The sequence below is a fragment of the Actinia tenebrosa genome, unplaced genomic scaffold, assembly GCF_029948245.1.
Source record: "Actinia tenebrosa isolate PJP-AT-01 unplaced genomic scaffold, QUT_ActTen_1.0 PGA_scaffold4__44_contigs__length_22323623, whole genome shotgun sequence".
NCBI lineage: Eukaryota > Metazoa > Cnidaria > Anthozoa > Actiniaria > Actiniidae > Actinia > Actinia tenebrosa.
The window spans coordinates 10,789,937-10,808,420 of record NW_028292581.1 but is presented as its reverse complement, the minus strand read 5'-3'; the positions used below and the strand labels follow the sequence as shown (position 1 = coordinate 10,808,420).

Genomic DNA, 18,484 nt, shown 5'->3' with positions numbered 1-18,484 from the left:
GTTACCCAGTAATTGCTGTATTAACTTGTAAAACAATGATATATACACTTATAAATTTCAATAAACTTAACCTGAAAAGCTACAAAGCTGAGATCGGCAAGGATTATGGGTAGATACATTTTACATGTTTCAAACCGCTTGATAGTTGTTGATTCACTTGAGATCTTCTACTAGACTCTTCCACAGTCTCTCGCTCGTCCGTTCCGTCTCCACGCTTAGAGACTGCTGTAGCGTGGTGGTTGTGTCCTCGATGGCAGAGATGTCTTCTGATCTATTGGCCATTAAGATGCGTTCTAGTATCTACCAATGATATTGCATGGTGATCGTGTCTTCGTATCGTCATCTCCCCTGGGGACCCGGGCTGGCAAGACTACGGACACGTTAACCACGCTACACTTACCAGAGAAAGTAGGCGGCTAGTCACAACTCTTGAAAATAATGTAAACCTCGAAGCACTCTCAAGAATAATTACCAGGTAATGTATTGTGTCTTTATCTGTGATTATTATAGACATAATCTTGAGCGTAACCTAAGTTAATGTTCCTTTTCGTTACGCCTTTCACTCTGATCAAGATGGAGGTGTGAAATCCTCGCTAGGTTAAGCTAGCCTGTTCGATATATTCGCTTTAGATTATGGAAAAAAACAACTAAAACTCCAAGTGGTTTACTTAGTTGAAGCATTATCTGAAATTCAGATTGTATTTAGATTTTATATTTAATATGGTAGGCCTCCTAAACAAGGGGAAGGATCGTCCCGGGTTGCGATTGTCTTGCTATTGTGTTTATGCTTTATAATCTCGATCTTTTGTCTACAGCATCATTTTTTTTTCAATTGAAGCTTATCAGAAACGATTTTCTAGTTCTTATATTTACAATCGAAAGTGGGTCTAATTCATATTGGAATCGAAGTGCTGAGTACTCAACGTGGACCAATACAATAGTTTGATAGCTTTCATTCAACATTTTATGAATTTTGTGTCAATACTATATGATAAGAACTCCCATGACTGATGTAGACATTATAAACTTAAATCTGCTATTCATACTATTTTTACGTTATCATTCCGCATATATTGTCTTTGGAGGGAATTTATGGATGAAGTCCTGGTATAACACTGAGCCCATGAGCCAGAATCACATGCAAATGAACTACCTGTGTAAAACCAAACCTTTCTGGTTAGGAGGGTAACACAGGTAAAGCACGAATTGGAGTTTAGAAGTTGATTTTTATGGAGGGACAAAAACTGGAGGACCCAGAGATAAGCCCTCAAAGCACAGGAGAGTTCTTACAAATATCTTTGCTCTCTACAAAACCAAGCAAGGCAAGGCTCAAACTCAGGTTGCGTTGGTGAAAGGCAAGGCTCAAACTCAGGTTGCGTTGGTGAAAGGCAAGGAATTAAATACTGGCTGCTATAACACCCCTACTTCCCGCATATTTGATCTCACTAGCAGCTATATGTGGAATGAGAATAAATCAAGGCACAGCTTAAGTATGAGCTTACCAACATGCTTATACCACTTTTGCCTTGTATAAATTTATTAACCTATTCAGTTCAGCATTCCTTCATGTGTTTGTATCATGGCTGGAAGATTTCATTTATTATTTGAAATTTAAATTTGAGTTTGTTTTGAAACTACTAAAATGAAGGTCATAATCTTTAAATCTTAGCACTGGCTAGGAATTGGTCATTCAAATATTTGTGAATGGGGTTTTTGAAATAATAGCTGAAAATACTTCTTTGCACATCGATGTTTAAAATTCGCTGTCTGCATAGATATGAAAACCACAGCAATAGGCAACTAGAAATGAAGTAAGTTTACAATTATAACTCTTTCTCCATATCTAGAGGCTGAGAGCAGGATAACATGGCAGGACAACAAATTAATGAAACTACAAACAGTAGTGGTAAGTAGGAACTTTTTTCATTTAAGGGATTTCACATTTTTTTAAGGCTGCTGCCAAAGAAAATTTACTTGTTCACCTAGCTTCAAAAAATGAATAGACATTTTTGAGAGCTTAAGTGTGCTAAGGTCTGGCTTAGTCCCATATTTCCTGAAGCACATGTATTTCTGTTTGTCACAAAACGTATCAGATTTTACTGAAAATTTGCTCATTGAGTAGTTCCAGAAAATATCCATACCTATACCATGGGCGACACCAATTTTCTTACCCCCTAGCTTTTGGAAATTCCAAAACGGCTAAAGGCCCCTGGCCAAGGAACTCCTTATTTGTTTATCCCCCCTGTTCCCATTGGAATTCCATGTCACTATATATACCCTTAGAATTATTAAATAGCTTACTATGAAAGAGATTGTTGCCAATTCTTTGCAAGAAGAACTGAGATGAATCAGGAAATGGAAGTCGAAAAGCGAAGTGCATATATTACAAAACTTTGTTTAGAGGTCTTAAAACTTCAAAATCATAAAAACAACAACAAATACTCTTGTTCTTTTCATAACTTATCATCAATATTTAAAGTGCACCTAAACCCTGATACGATACTTTCAGTATTGATTGTACATGGTCATGGTGTTGTCACCTTAGACAGAAAGCGGGCAAAAGCTTTCATTGGGAACAAGTTATCCCATGCCAGAAAGCCAAGTGCTTACAAAGGCAAAGTAAGAAAATGTTTTGTATATTAAATACTTTAGAGTGGTCGGGGTATCATTACTATGTATACTTTGATTGGTCCAGAGTTTTATGTTGTCAGAGTACAGATGTACACATTATAATATGACAATCATGGTTATTTCAAACAATGAGCTTCCTTTCAGTTGCCATGCTGCACAGAAAAAAGTAACTAATAATTTTTTTGATTTTATTTTTATATAAAATAATTGCTGTATTTAACTTTTCTGTGCATTAAAGAAAAACGATAAAAAGTCATATACTCAAATCAAATTGTCTTTTTTCAAACCACATTTTTAAGCCATCTGTGCATCTGGACGAGTGCAGACTTAATACAAGATGTACATGCAATCTGCTTATCTTATTTTTTTTTTATAGAACAATTACCACAGCAAAACTAGGGGTACGTCTAGTGGAAAAACCAAGGTGTGCAACATTGTAGTCTGTCATAGATATAACCTTTTAAAATGATATATAGATCAATATATGTTTTCTAAAAAATGACCTGTCTGTTGATTTTTGAATTATGTACAATTATTGCAAAACAGCCTGTGAATGTACATTATAACCTTAAACATTCAGTGACTATTAGGTATATTTTTCCATTGTCTATATAAAGAAAATTTCTTTTCAATCTATTTATTCAAAGCCACATTACATACGTGTATTACAAGCCCTTGTAATCGAGCATTTTCATAAATGATATCAATAAACAAATTAAAATTACTTGTTTATTTACATAACTTTATCCATGACAATTATCTAATTTCCACAACAGAGATTGGCTCCAAATTAAATGCACCCTAACGAAAAATTAAATTACATATAGCAAAAAAATACGAATAATGATAAACTCTAGTGAAAAAATCAGGTGAAGATTTACCAATTATACTTAGATGTAATTTAAAGGCTAAGATTATGGCAAAAATTAGTCTGATCTATTTTACATTAATTACATCTTAAGTAATTCTAAAGTAAGGGGCAGTTAAGATGAGGATATCAGTAGTACTAGATCTAGGATTTTGTAATCATAATATTCAACTATAAACATTGCATTTTGTCTTTAAAGGTGGTGTCAGCTCAGGATACCCTGAAGAAAAGAAATCTTAACGTAAGTTTATTGGTTCAGTATCCTTGAAAATATTGTCTTCCCTATGTAATCAACCAACATATGCACAGCCCCCTGCCTTTGTTTTGTGTTAACCTACATAATTTATTATTATCATTATTATTATTATCGTTATTTTAATAATATGTTTTTAAATATTATTATAATATTCATAATAATAAGTATAAAAATAAAAATAATTATTTTTATTTTTATTATTTTTATTATTATTATAATTGTATCATCACTTTATAATCCCATAGCAACTATTGTATTATTTTCAATTTTCAAATTTCTTTCCTGTCCAAATTAAAGATTAATCTGGATGGCTTCCATTCGCATTTTTTGTATCTGCCAATCAAATCTCAGGGGAAACAATAGAAATTGACTTTGAGCCAATCAACGTGACATCTGCTTACGACCGGCCGGCCTTTGTTTACTTTTTTTCGATTTTTTTTCCAAATGGTGGAAGTTGTTAAATTGGGATCTTCTTTTTGAAGACCTTTTTAGCGTTAAAAAACGATGATATAATTAATCTGCAATAGTATTACATGTCTGTCCAATTTGGAAATAATTGAATTAAAAAAATCCTTGAACTGCCAAATATTGGACTCGGCCTATCGGCCTCTTCCAATCTTGTCAGTCCTCTGAATTTTTTTCATCCAATTATTTTCAAACAGGGCAGCATGTATGTAATCCTATTACCTATACTTATTAGTATTATTATTGATAATATAATTAATAATTATTATTTAATAATAATAATAATATTAATAATAACAACATACATTTATGCTCCCAATATATCTCATATACATGTAGGGCTTAAAGCAAACAACTGATCATGAAGAAGAGGGACCAAGCAACAAAAAAGCTGCTCTTGAAATTGTAAGTACCTGTATCTTTTATAAAATTTAACAACTTTCTTTGTTGTATTACTGCTATGGGTGTCCAACTTTAGCCACCTCTACAGAGTTTTTTTACGAAATTAATACAAGCACTAAATTTTTCCTCAAAAATTCAGATAAAATGCAATCTTAAATATTATTATTTAGAACTCTTAGAAAAGCTATCATAGAATTCGAAGGCTCTATAACTAGATTTACATATTGTAGTAATGTAATTAGGCACCATCCACTGTTTTCTCTAAAAAAAAAAAACATCAAGCAGGCTTTGAACAAAAACATCTCAAATGCCCTTAGTAAATACCAAAAGATTTAAATTCAAAATAGTTTCGTAAATAGACTACTTTTTAAATATAATTTAGCAGTGCATGCAGTCTTAGATTTAGTACCTATTTTAGTTTTTTGTTAACTTAACTTTTATCGTATATATTTGCTGTAATTATTACTATAGGTTTTTAGATCTTCATAGATTTTATAGATTTTATATGATTTTCTTACTATTGTTGTAACCTTCAATATTTTGTTTATTGATTGAGTAAAGACCCATTGTTATTATCATCATCGTCATTATTATTATTTGAGTATTCATTACTATGCTACTATATTGAAAATCATAAATTATATTATTTGAAAAAATAAAAAGGTGGCCATATGATTGGATGCACACGTCTGTCCTTATAGCTTCAAGATTGCTTTTTACTATATATGAATATGATTATGAACAGACCATTTTATTTCTTGTAGGAAACATGTCAAGTAGAGAATAATGAGGTATCAAATTCAAATTCAAATTACAAAGAAATTGGAATATTTTAATCTGTGAATCTTTATATAAGGCGATCAATGATTAATTTTGTATAAAATGTTAATTAATCAGTTGCAATATTCTTTTAATTTAATTTTATTTAATTTTTTTTTTTTTTACATCAACGATTTTCAATTATGTTGTGAATGTTTGATATTTTCATTTTTATTACAGCAACATGATGGGCAAAGTGACTACTTCGAAAGAAGAGAGCAAAGGATAAAGGAAAACAAGTTGGAAATGTGGAAAATTGGCCTGGTAAGATAATATTTATTTAGTCAGCATATAGTTGAGTGGTCAGAGCATTGGTTTCACAGCCCTGCGGTCCAAGGTTCGATTCCCACTCTGGCCACTAGATGACATTGTATTTGTTAATTGGGTCCCTGTTTGGACAAAATACAATTTCTCTGCCATGCTTTTTAAATAGTGAGCCAACTGGTTTGTCTCCTAGCCAGTTGGGATTTTTAACAATATTATGTTTATATTACGGTTTCTAATTTGTCTCCCCAAATTAGCTCTTCAAGAGCTAAATACATTGAGATGTAAATAAAGTGGATTTATTTATTTAAAATTTTTTTATTACTTCAACAACATTTGATTTGATCTTCTAGCTTTCTGGTGAAGCCCAAGGGTAACAACGATTAGACATGTGTATATAATATATATCTCTACATACGCATTACTTACAAAAAATGTTATCAACAATATTGTATATGGGCACCCATGCATTGCATGTAACATATTATTGTTGTTCTGATGTATTGGAGATACTTACTGTTTCCTTTTGTTTATTTCAGCTTACCAAATCAGAGGCAACAATTGTTGCTCTGTTCTTCTTGGGAATACCAAAATTGCAAGATGTGCAAATGAAGGTTTTGAAGCAAGTTTGCTTAAACAACAATGTCCCCTTCACAAAACTCTCCAAGAAGAACCATTTGTGTGAACTTCTTGGGGAGTTTTTATACGAAGAAGAAATAAGAAGAAGAAAAAATGACGATGAAGGTTTTACTTATAGTAACCTTAAATCCATGATCACAGATATCTGAGTCTGAGTTCACAATTTTATTTTATTGCTGCTTTTTTACCAGTTTTTCCATGTGCATCCCTTGGTAGATTGTAGAATGACAGCAATTTTTGGGTCAATTGAATGCTCTGAAACATATTTTTTTATGATTGTTGTGCGATGACAATTTTCTGAAAAAAGGTTGACATAAATAGCACATGAAATTCATATCTGCGCAAATGAAAAAATCCACAAATTAAATGCTTTCTTCTGAGGTCTGAGTCTTCTGCGAATATTAATGGAAAAGATATTTGAACATCAGCTATATGTACATGTCACTTGTACAGCTATGATCTAGACCATTTTGAACATCACCAATAATAATACTGTCGAATGGAAACATCATAAAATTATTTAAGATACTTTTTCAAATTTCTCATGTTAAAATGTTTTTTATCTCTGGACAACAATATTGTATTTATATATGTGTATGCAGTCAATGTATTTAGCAATATATTCTTGTATGCATTAATAAATGTTAATTTAATTGCAATAAAGTACATTTTTTTACTAGCAACCAAGCACTGTTCTGTTACTTGTAATTTGAGTTTTCAAAGAACATCACATAAATTCACGAATAATATCACAAAAATTATATTTACAAAAAATGTCACAGTTAGAGTGCTCGCACTAAACCCGTGAAACAAGTACTTAACAATTTTTAGTACTAAATAGTGATAATCAAACAATAGGAAACAAAGGATTCTGTATGAACTGCCTGTATGAACTGCGTGCACTCTATTTACAAACAATTTATAAACAATATGAAAGAAATTTACAAACAATTTACAAACAATATGACTTAGATTTACAAACAATTTACAAACAATATGAAAGAAATTTACAAACAATGTGAAAGAAATTTACAAACAATTTACAAACAATATGACAGAAATTTACAAACAATGTGACACGAAATTTACAAACAATATCACAGTAATTTACAAACAATTTACAAACAATATGAAAGAAATTTACAAACAATTTACAAACAATGTGAAAGAAATTTACAAACAATATGAAAGAAATTTACAAACAATTTACAAACAATATGACAGAAATTTACAAACAATTTACAAACAATATGAAAGAAATTTACAAACAATATGACAGTAATTTACAAACAATATGAAAGAAATTACAAACAATATCACAGTAATTTACAAACAATTTGCAGTTAAAAAATAGTAGGTTAAATTACATTTAGTATGTAAATGATGATTTACAGTGTATTTACAGATTATTTCCATAGTATTTCCATAGTATGGAAATTAATTGATTTTTCCAGTGTATACGCGCCTGATGATGACTAGCATTAGAATGAATGGCAGCTTCAAATCTTTCTATTGGTTTTCATAGATGACATGTGATTGTGAAAGCGAACTTTATGTAATTTTACTTAAAAATAGATGACATTATTGGAAGTACAAGAACTAAATTTGTTGCTTGATATTGGATGTAGGATCTGTCAGCAGCAGCACTAGGAAACCTAGCTGGATGATTCAATCATTCAGTGGCAAAATTATTACAAACATCGCACTCTCTGGAACAGTATGATAAAAACCCGCAATAGAGTCCTGGGATTTGGGTAGACGGTGATTAAAATGTATAAAAACACTGCAAAACGACTCTAAAACTGCAGTGGAAGAAGGGGAAAATAAAATCGAAGTTGTTTTAAATTCAGCATCTTGTGATAAAGGAAAAGACAAATGCTAGTTAAGGCGACGAATTACGGGAAACAACATAATAATCCAACTGGTCGTGCAACATTGTTGCGTTGCAAGTGGTAGAGCGTTTGCTCTATTTCCTCTCACCTCGCAATTTAATTGGAACGCACAACATATCTTTGTTTGCAAAAACGTGTTGCAAAAGGTATAAGTACTACGACTTGCAACGCAACAACGGTTTTAGAATGAATGAACAGATTGACTTATACCCTTATATCCTCTGTTTCTCTATTCGTTTTTTTAAATTTTCTTACACTCCCATTTAAAAACATGCTACATAGCGACAATTCGGGAGAGGGGGAGGATCCACACTGCAGAAATCTACTATTTGCCTACGCGCAAAGAGACACAGGTGTTTCCTTTTTTAATCATTTCACCTCACCTCAGAACACCTCAGCTCAACACGACTCCCCTGACCTCAAATCAACTCATCTCATCCTATTTCATTATTCATCTCATCTCATCTCGTCTGATCTGATCTGATCTGATCTCATCCTATTTCATCTCATTTCATCTCATCTCATCCCATCCTTTTTCATCCCATTTCATCTCATTTTATCTCATCTCATCTCATCCTATTTCATCTCATTTCATCTCATCTCATCTCATCTTATCTCATCTCATCCTATTTCATCTCATCTCACCTCATCTCATCTCATCTCATCTTATCTCATCTCATCTCATCTCATCCTATTTCATCTCATCTCACCTCACCTCATCTCATCTCATCTCATCTCATCTCATCTCATCTCATCTCATCTTATCTCAAACGATCACCTTATTTGTCTCATCTCATCTCACCTCATGGCTCTCACCCATCTCATCTCACCTCACCATCTCACCTTACCATCTGACCTCACCTCACCTCATCTCCTTATCTCATTTCACCTTATCTCTGCACCTTTCCTCATCTCATCTCCCCACCTCATCTCACCTCATCTCCGCCAACCTTGTCTCATCTCATCTCACCTAATCTTATCTCATCTCAAATGATCTCCTCATCTCATCTCATCACATTACATCTCATCTCACCTTACTTCATCCATGCACCTCACCTCACCTCATCTCCTTATCTCATCCCCACTGCAGAAATCTACTATTTGCCTACACGCAAAGAGACACAGGCGTTTTCTTTTTTAATCATTTCACCTCACCTCAGAACACCTCAGCTCAACACGACTTCCCTGACCTCAAATCAACTCATCTCATCCTATTTCATCTCATCTCACCTAATCTTATCTCATCTCAAATGATCTCGTCATCTCATCTCACCTTATCCCATCTCATCTCGTCTCATCTCATCCTATTTTATCTCCTTATTTCATCTCATCTCACTAGTCTTACCTCATCTCATTTCACCTCATCTCATCTCATCTCACCTCATCTGATCTCATCTCATCCTATTTCATCTCATCTCACCTCATCTTACCTCATCTCATATCATCCCATCCTATTTCATCTCATTTCATCTCACCTCATCTCATTTCACCTCATCTCATCTTATCTCATCTCATCTTATCTCATCTCACCTTACCTCATCTCACCTCACCTCACCTCACCTCATATCACCTCACCTCATCTCCTTATCTCATCTCACCTAATCTTATCTTCCTCATCTCATCTCATCACATTACATCTCGTCTCATCAACCCAGCTCATCTCACCTCATCTCATCTCATCTCATCTCATCTCATCTCATCTCATCTCATCATCTCATCTCATCTCACCTAATCCTATCTCATCTCAAATGATCTCCTCATCTCATCTCATCACATTACATCTCGTCTCATCAACCCAGCTCATCTCATCTCATCTCCTTATCTCATCTCACCTTATCTCTGCACCTTTCCTCATCTCATCTCCCCACCTCATCTCACCTCATCTCATATCATCTCATCCTATTTCACCTCATTTCATTTCATCTAACCTCATCATATCTTATCTCATCTCACCTAATCCCATCTCATCTCATCTCATCTCATCTCACCTCGATCATCTCATCTCACCTAATCCTATCTCATCTCAAATGATCTCCTCATCTCATCTCATCACATTACATCTTGTCTCATCATCCCGTCTCATCTCATCTCACCTCGATCATCTCATCTCACCTCATCTTATCTCAACTTATCTCCTCATCTCATCTCATCTGAACCCGTCTCATTTCACCTCATCTCATCCTATTTTATCTCCTTATTTCATCTCATCTCACTGATCTTGCCTCAACTCAACTCACCTCACCTAATCTCATCTCATCTCACCTTATCTCATCCTATATCATCTCACCTCATCTCACCTAATCCTATCACATCTCAAATGATCTCCTCATCTCATCTCATCACATTACATCATCTCATCTCATCTCATCTCATCTCACCTCGATCATCTCATCTCACCTCATCTTACCTCAACTTATCTCCTCATCTCATCTGAACCCGTCTCATTTCACCTCATCTCATCCTATTTTATCTCCTTATTTCATCTCATCTCACTGATCTTGCCTCAACTCACCTCACCTAATCTCATCTCATCTCATCCTATTTCATCTTATTTCATCTCACCTCATCTTATCTCATCTCAAATCACCTCATCTCATCTCAAATCACCTCATTTCATCTAATCTTATCTCAAACGATCACCTTATTTGTCTCATCTCATCTCACCTCATGGCTCTCACCCATCTCATCTCACCTCACCATCTCACCTTACCATCTGACCTCACCTCATCTCATCTCCTTATCTCATCTCACCTTATCTCTGCACCTTTCCTCATCTCATCTCCCCACCTCATCTCACCTCATCTCCTCCAACCTTGTCTCATCTCATCATCTCAACTAATCCCATCTCATCTCATCTCACCTAATCTTATCTCATCTCCTCCAACCTTGTCTCATCTCATCCTATTTCATCTCATCATCCCATCCCATCTCATCTCATCATATCTCATCTAATCTCATCCTATTTCATCTCATCACATTACATCTCGTCTCATCATCCCGTCTCATTTCATCTCACCTCGATCATCTCATCTCACCTCATCTTATCTCATCTCATCCTATTTCATCTCATCTCACCTCATCTCATCTCATCTCATCTCACCTCATCTTATCTCATCTCACCTCACCTCATCTCATCTCATCTCATCTCATCTTATCTCATCTCATATCATCTCATCCTATTTTATCTCATTTCATCTTACCTCACTTCACCTAATCTTATCTCACCTCATCTCATCTCATCTCAAATCACCTTATTTCATCTAATCTTATCTCAAACGATCACCTTATTTGTCTCATCTCATCTCACCTCATGGCTCTCACCCATCTCATTTCATCTTACCATCTCACCTCATCTTCTTATCTCATCTCACCTTTCCTCATCTCATCTCCCCTTATCTCCTCCAACCTTGTCTCATCTCATATCATCTCACCAAATCTTATCTTATCTCAAATGATCTCCTCATCTCAACTCACCTCATCTCAGCTCATCTCATCACATTACATCTCGTCTCATCATCCCGTCTCATCTCATCTCACCTCATCTTATCTCATCTCATCTCATCTCATCCTATTTCATCTCATTTCATCTTACCTCACTTCACCTAATCTTATCTCACCTCAAATCACCTCATCTCAAATCACCTTATTTCATCTAATCTTATCTCAAATGATCACCTTATTTGTCTCATCTCATCTCACCTCATGGCTCTCACCCATCTCATTTCACCTTACCATCTCACCTCACCTCACCTCCTTATCTCATCTCACCTTTCCTCATCTCATCTCCCCACATCTCCTCCAACCTTGTCTCATCTCATATCATCTCACCAAATCTTATCTTATCTCAAATGATCTCCTCATCTCAACTCACCTCATCTCATCAAATTACATCTCACCTAATCTTATCTCATCTCATCTCAACCGATTTCCTCATCTCATCTCATCTCCCCTAATCTCATCTCAACTGATCTCTTCATCTCATCTCACCTAATCTTATCTCATCCTATTTCATCTCACCTCATCTCCTCCAACCTTGTCTCATCTCATATCATCTCACCAAATCTTATCTCATCTCAAATGATCTCATCTCACCTCATCTTATCTCATCTCATCCTATCTCATCTCACCTCACCTTATCTCCTCTCACTTCATCTCTTCTCACTCAATGCATATAATTTCATCTCATCTCATCTTCTCATCTTATCCCATCTCAACTTGTCTCCTCTTACCTCACCACTTCTTCTCTTACTTCTTCTCATTTCACCCAATGCATATAATTTCATCTCATTTTTATCTCAGCTCACCTCCCATATTTTCTTTAGCTAAAGATCCAATATATTTTCCAGTCACTCGTGAAATAAAACCATTGGTAATGAAGCATGTTAAAAGAGGGGTGGGTAAGGGGCAATTACAAATTATTTTGGGGAATCCATTTTGGTGAATGAATATTATTATTCTGAGAAAGAATCTGAGAATCTTAAATCAACTACTAAATTCTTATTTGATCTTTCCTTAAATTTTCCTTAAATTGTTGTTGATTGGTGGATCTTCTTAATATGAAGAATTTTACCTGACCCTCACCCTCACCCCAACCGTACATAATGAACGTAGTGTAAGGATAAAAACTGGCAAGATTGATCCCAGTGCATTTCCAGGACCAGAGTCTGTAATTACATAATTATACAAATGTCTTACACAAATGGCAAGTATAGCACAAAGAAAGTAACATTATAGTAAATGTATCTAAAGACATTCATTTTGAACTTTATATTAGTTTTCAAACCATAGTTAATAGAGGGGAATGGTTAGGAAACCTATTGTTATAAGTCTTTGTTCAGTTTTTTCAAGCGTGACTGTGCACAATCTTTTGTTTCATCATTGTTTTACTCTTCTTGGCGATGGCTGAGTGAATAGACCAAAATCTTTCTTTTGGCTGCTAGTTCAAAATACTCAAAGATTTGTAAGAGATATTTGAATATTCCTTACAATTATCACTTAGACAAATTTTATGTTTAATAATTTTGCAATTTCGGATGAGCATAAATCAAACGTTGTGCACGGTCAAGAACGGTTCAATATCAAAAGTGAAAAAAGACCTATAACAATAGGTTTCCTAACCATTCCCCTATATTAACTATGATCAAACGTTTTGAGGCAAACACCTCAATGTTGGCATGTACAGCTCTTAGTAGAAATAGGGGGTGTTTAGTAATTATGATTTCTTTAGGGGAGAACATATTATTTTGACAGTGGTATATATTTATTGATGATAGTGCCATGTATAAAATATACTTCTTATCAAATATACTTCTTGCCATGGATACTTATTAGCAAGAATGTAGTATATACTCAGAGTGACATAAGCTTCTGTTATTTATGTGCCAACCAGACACCGATTGGATGATAAAACAAATGAAAACCCTTGACATATCATCACAATGCTTTTGTTCAAACATAGAGTAGCGCCAGTATCTTTATGCTCTCTCATCGTCGCCATAATTTAAGTATTACTACAACCACAATCTTTTTGGGTGAATAATTTTTTTGGAATATTAATAGACACCTCTGTAAAAGGAAAGCCTTAAAAATTGGACAATTCAACAAAAATTCATTAATTTTTTTGTTATGTCATACCAGGTGCCATAGATCCTTTTAATAAAATAGTTTTGTTTTCTGCACTTGATGTTTAATTTATTCTTTTGAAATGTGTACGATGCCAATGCAATTGCAAAAATTAATTTGAGGTTAACTTTTTTGCTTATGAAAGGTAAGCATGGAGAAATATTACTGCTTTAAATCTCAATTTCCTTTTATCTGATAACAAACTCCTTAATCACGAAACAGAAATTCTCTTTCTAATGTTTCAAAAGTAAGATGGCTGGTATCATTGTATAGGATGAGTGAAAATCAGTTCTGAAAATAAATAACTGAATATGAATAAATCAAGGTAGTTGTCATTGCTTGCACATGCAACTTGATTGCAGCAGGTGGCAAGATCCTCGGTGTACCCTCCCATGCATCTAGCTTCAGTAAAAAATCCAAAAAATATACTTTTTTTAGATCATTCTATAAATGAAGAATAAGCAAAACAATATTAATATTTCATGAAAAAGAAGCAGTCTACCAACACAAGATTTAATGAATAATAATCATTATCATTACTTTTCAATCGAAATGGCTCAATGGCATCCCCAAGAGTTAATTAGTGATATTGTCATTTAAATTTTCAGTTGATGATTCACTTTTTACAATAAACTGCTAAAATTCTGTGTGATGGTGCTAGGTCTTTGTGAGGGGTTTTTCTACCACAGCATGCAATTGTTAAGAATTCAATCAAAACCCAGCAGGCAGATAATCTATATTAAAGTTTGGAGTCTGGATATTTGAAGATGAATTCATGAATGGATTCTGTGCATGTGATCCATTTTGACTGTAAATATCATTTTTATTTACAGTACATAAGAATGGTTTAACTTTTGAACATAACATAAATCAAATCTGATCCAACAGGAATCCAAAATGGCGGGCGAATTCGACAGCGCAGTGAAGTAACTTTGAGTTCCCAAACAGTCAGTGCCTATAAAATATGATATCGGTTCGATAGTATGGTTTACACGCTTTTTAATATTAAATATAGTAGTTGTGAACATGAATCTAACATGAGAGAAGTAGATATAACTTAGCTTGCCGTACGTTACCTCAACTCTAGCTCAGTGCCAATTAATTCTAAAGTGGTACGTATGAGTCAAACCAACTCATAGTTAAAGTAAAACCAGATACAACCTCTATTTGCATTATTATGGCAGTTCCAAAAATCCTCAGTATACCCTCCTTCGTATAATTCCTCAAAGACACGACTGCCACGAACTTTTGGTTCCCAGTCTTAACCGTGTGTAGCCTCAATAATGATTGGCCCCATGTACAGCGTGACGTCAGAGGTCATGTCTGCCATATAGGACAAGACTACCAAGGTACATATGAAACAGTAATGATGAAAAGGTAAATTATACACCGTGAAAAGATGAAACAACTTACTAAGTTGTAAGTAAGTTGTTTCATCTTTTCACGGTGTATAATTTACCTTTTCATCATTACTGTTTCATTAGAAACACCGACGCAGCTCACACTAGTTTTTAGCTAGTTATATCTTTTCAAGCCGGTACATATGATATGATTGGCCCCATGTACAGCGTGACGTCAGAGGTCATGTCTGCCATATAGGACAAGACTACCAAGGTACATATGATATGATTGGCCCCATATACAGCGTGACGTCAGAGGTCATGTCTGCCATATAGGACAAGACTACCAAGGTACAACTGTAACGGTACAATGACCGAAAGGACTTATGAGTCCCGAAAACTTGGACCCAGCATGCTTTGAGAACCAAAATACTTGTCCACAGTCTCTCTCGTTTCAATATTTTAAAGATGGCGGCGAAAACGCGTGGAGACGGAAAAAGCGTGGAGACGGATCGGACGAGGGAGATACTGTGGAAGAGTCTAGATCTTCTACCAGATACAGTCTCACCTCTTCTGAGCATGCTCAATATTTCCCATGATTCTCAGCGATTTCTCTAGATTTTTGGTGACAAACTTTATTGAAATAAGTATATATGAAATGGTATATATATATGAAATGTGTTTTTTGAGTCCCGCGCGAGAACACAACTGATAGGCAGATTTCTTAATCTGCTTACACCTAATTGAAAAAACGTAGTCGGGTTCGAGAAGGTATTGTATTGTATTGAGTTTCCAAAAGTCATCAAAACTACATAAATAAATTGGTACAAATCTTTGGACTATAAATCTTAGCACTGATTTCCATAATATGATATGCACTAATATTAAAATATATCATTTCTCTACTAAACAACACATGAATCTGTTCAGAAAAAATGTACACAAGCAATGCCTATCAATACATGTATCAATACATGTCCAAACGGTAACGATCCACTGTTTATATCTGGAAGACCAAATCAGCTCGTTGGCATTTTAGCGAAAGCTATGGCTAGATAGGTATTCTCTAAGTCAGGTTTTAGTATTCTCTATAAAGAGAATATTATTAGATACTTAAGGGAAATATTCAAAATCTACGATGGCGATGTCTATCAACCGGAAGTGTCGATAACTTCGAGGTTTGTGGAGGAGTTGACTCTACTGACAATGTCAGATTGAGTGAAACCTCCATGAATTAGATCCTGTCAGCAGTTTTGTCCTCTACGAGCCCATACTTGATGGGTTAAAAAGAGGAAGATGATTGCTCTATAATCAAACAATCCCAAAGATGCTAAGCTAGGATATATACCCGGGGCATATAAATAAGATCAAGAGTCGCAGCGTTGTGTAAAAAGTCTGGTCGGAGAAATGTTGTTGACAACCATATGTTCCCTAGCCACACAGAAACACAAGCGAAAGAGAGCACGACTGAAGACTCGCGAGATTTATTCAGCAGGTTGATAAATACCGACGAAGTAAGAAAAATATGTTTGGGGTGGAGGGAGGGGGGGGGGGGGGGCATGGCTGGAAAACTTGCAGTAAACTTTGGACTTTGGACTACTTCCTTTTACGAAATTTCAAGGAATTTAATTATGCCATCCTCCTATTTAGTCAACAAGGAAACAGCTTTCGTCAAAATCAAAAGGATTGACCCCACACAAAAGTTCAAATTCTTACTTGATTCATTAACGTGGATACTTTCATAGCTCTTAGAATAGAGCTTACGTCAAGTTTAGATTTATCTTATTACTCGTCCATCAACCCTACAATTCATATAATGAATCAAATCATTAACAAATGGAATAATTTGAAAACCCTGATCATGTATTTAATTTTTGGTCTTGTGCAGCTAAATGCATTGTATCACTAAAATGTCCTTTTCCGCAAAATAAAATAAGATGAAATAAAATAAAATAAAAAATAAAAAATATTAAATCCTTTGGACAAACGTCGACTCATGACGAAATCTCTAAATAACTGATCGACAATAATTTTTTTTAAGGAATTGGCGAAAGACAATGATTGGCTTATAGATTTTAAAAAGGTAATCTCGTTGAGCTGTAAAGCTGCATATTTTTTTCTGTTTTGATTAGAAACCTCATCTACAGCGACCAAAATTCTAACAGCTTCTTTGATTTTCGAACTTTAACATGTTCCTACAACGTTACAGGAAAGAAAAGGCTGGCAGATTACCAAAAAATGATTCGCCAAAAATTTCTAAAGTTTTGAAGAGTGTTGCAGCGAAAAAAGTACATTTTGGTAAGTTGTATTTTAGCTGTACCAGGCAAAAACATGTTTGTATCAGGAGTTCCGTTTACTTGCATAACATAATGTCATTCCTGTATCATATATTTTATCAAGCTAGCCCAGCACATGTATAATTGCCACGAATATCAAAGGTAAGACGAAACAAACGCCGCTCCGTTCATTTTTAGTGGATGTATCGTCCTTCTTTCCGTTCACGGAAAATTTAGATCCAAATGGGCAGCCATTATAAGCCATTTTTCGATGTTTCGTTGCGCAATCGTACTCTTAAAATAATACTTTTCTTCTTTACCTTTATCCTGCATTAATAGAGCATTTGTTAGATGTGCTTCTTATTGCAAAGGCGAAAAGTCAGTATAAAAAGGACGCTCTGACAGCCCGTGCAGTCTATGAATTTTTACAGTTAATTTCATTTCTTAATTAAACAATGGAATTCAAGATGGCCGCAGTAACGGTAATTAACAAAGCAGCTATGCAACACGAGGGCTAATATGCAAAACACTCAATTTGACCCTCGGGTCGTATTTGTTGAAGTATTTTTTTATTCATTTAACTAAATCGCTTTGTCTACATCGAAAGCTCAACTCGATACACAATTCTCTTGGCTCTGACCCCTCAACGCACTTACATGGCATATTCACACGTGCACGTTTATTCACAAACTCGAACAATCCATCCTTCGCCATATATCTCCCTCCCATTCATCCTACCACAGGAACCCCATCCGAGGCTTAGGCGAGAAGTGTCTGCGGAGGAGGCTAGTCAGGCCTGATATGTACTTCCGTATAAAACTTATAAACTGGGGTTGTCGGAGCCAAAGCGGGTGATAGGCAACTAAGACCACTAGCGTAAAGAGGGGACAGTTGCCCCTCCCCCCCCCCCCCTCCCCAAAAAACTGTTTGCTTTTGGCACCAAAAGCTAACTCATTTATGCGGGATTCCTGTGGATTTGGCAGGAAAATTTAGGTCATTCTAAGATTCAT

General features: G+C 35.0%; 2 protein-coding genes across 13 annotated transcripts in view; both read left to right on the top strand.

Moving 5' to 3' along the window:
- The first annotated feature begins 211 nt into the window (after window positions 1-211).
- On the top strand, window positions 212-7,027 carry LOC148907058 (uncharacterized). Of its 12 annotated transcripts, XM_089036719.1 has the most exons (10): window positions 474-597; window positions 631-1,388; window positions 1,848-1,906; window positions 2,480-2,619; window positions 3,008-3,055; window positions 3,699-3,740; window positions 4,560-4,625; window positions 5,387-5,413; window positions 5,622-5,705; window positions 6,245-7,027. In XM_089036719.1, exons 3-10 carry the CDS (start codon window positions 1,867-1,869, stop codon window positions 6,491-6,493), a joined length of 696 nt encoding a protein of 231 aa, XP_088892845.1. In that variant the 5' UTR covers window positions 474-597; window positions 631-1,388; window positions 1,848-1,866; the 3' UTR covers window positions 6,494-7,027. The 12 variants fall into 12 exon arrangements, with proteins under 12 accessions (XP_088892847.1, XP_088892852.1, XP_088892850.1 ...); XM_089036718.1 differs by lacking the exon at window positions 631-1,388 and having other exon boundaries at window positions 224-475; XM_089036725.1 differs by lacking the exon at window positions 631-1,388 and having other exon boundaries at window positions 227-475; window positions 2,546-2,619.
- A 10,332-nt stretch (window positions 7,028-17,359) lies between these two features.
- The window catches only part of LOC116303209 (myosin-IIIb), a 50,215-nt gene continuing 49,090 nt past the window's right edge, over window positions 17,360-18,484 (top strand). The window contains exon 1 of the mRNA XM_089037276.1: window positions 17,360-17,496. Coding sequence (XP_088893402.1) covers window positions 17,388-17,496 — 109 coding nt within the window. The 5' untranslated portion in view covers window positions 17,360-17,387. The remainder of the gene's footprint in view (window positions 17,497-18,484) is intronic.

What these genes read in the sequence shown, in the direction of transcription:
- LOC148907058 (XM_089036718.1), top strand. Translation starts at nt 1,867, where the DNA reads ATGGCAGGACAACAAATTAATGAAACTACAAACAGTAGTG. An exon ending in TGAAGAAAAGAAATCTTAAC is followed by an intron (nt 3,741 to 4,559) that starts GTAAGTTTATTG and finishes ATATACATGTAG; the next exon opens with GGCTTAAAGCAAACAACTGA. An exon ending in GTCAAGTAGAGAATAATGAG is followed by an intron (nt 5,414 to 5,621) that starts GTATCAAATTCA and finishes TTTTTATTACAG; the next exon opens with CAACATGATGGGCAAAGTGA.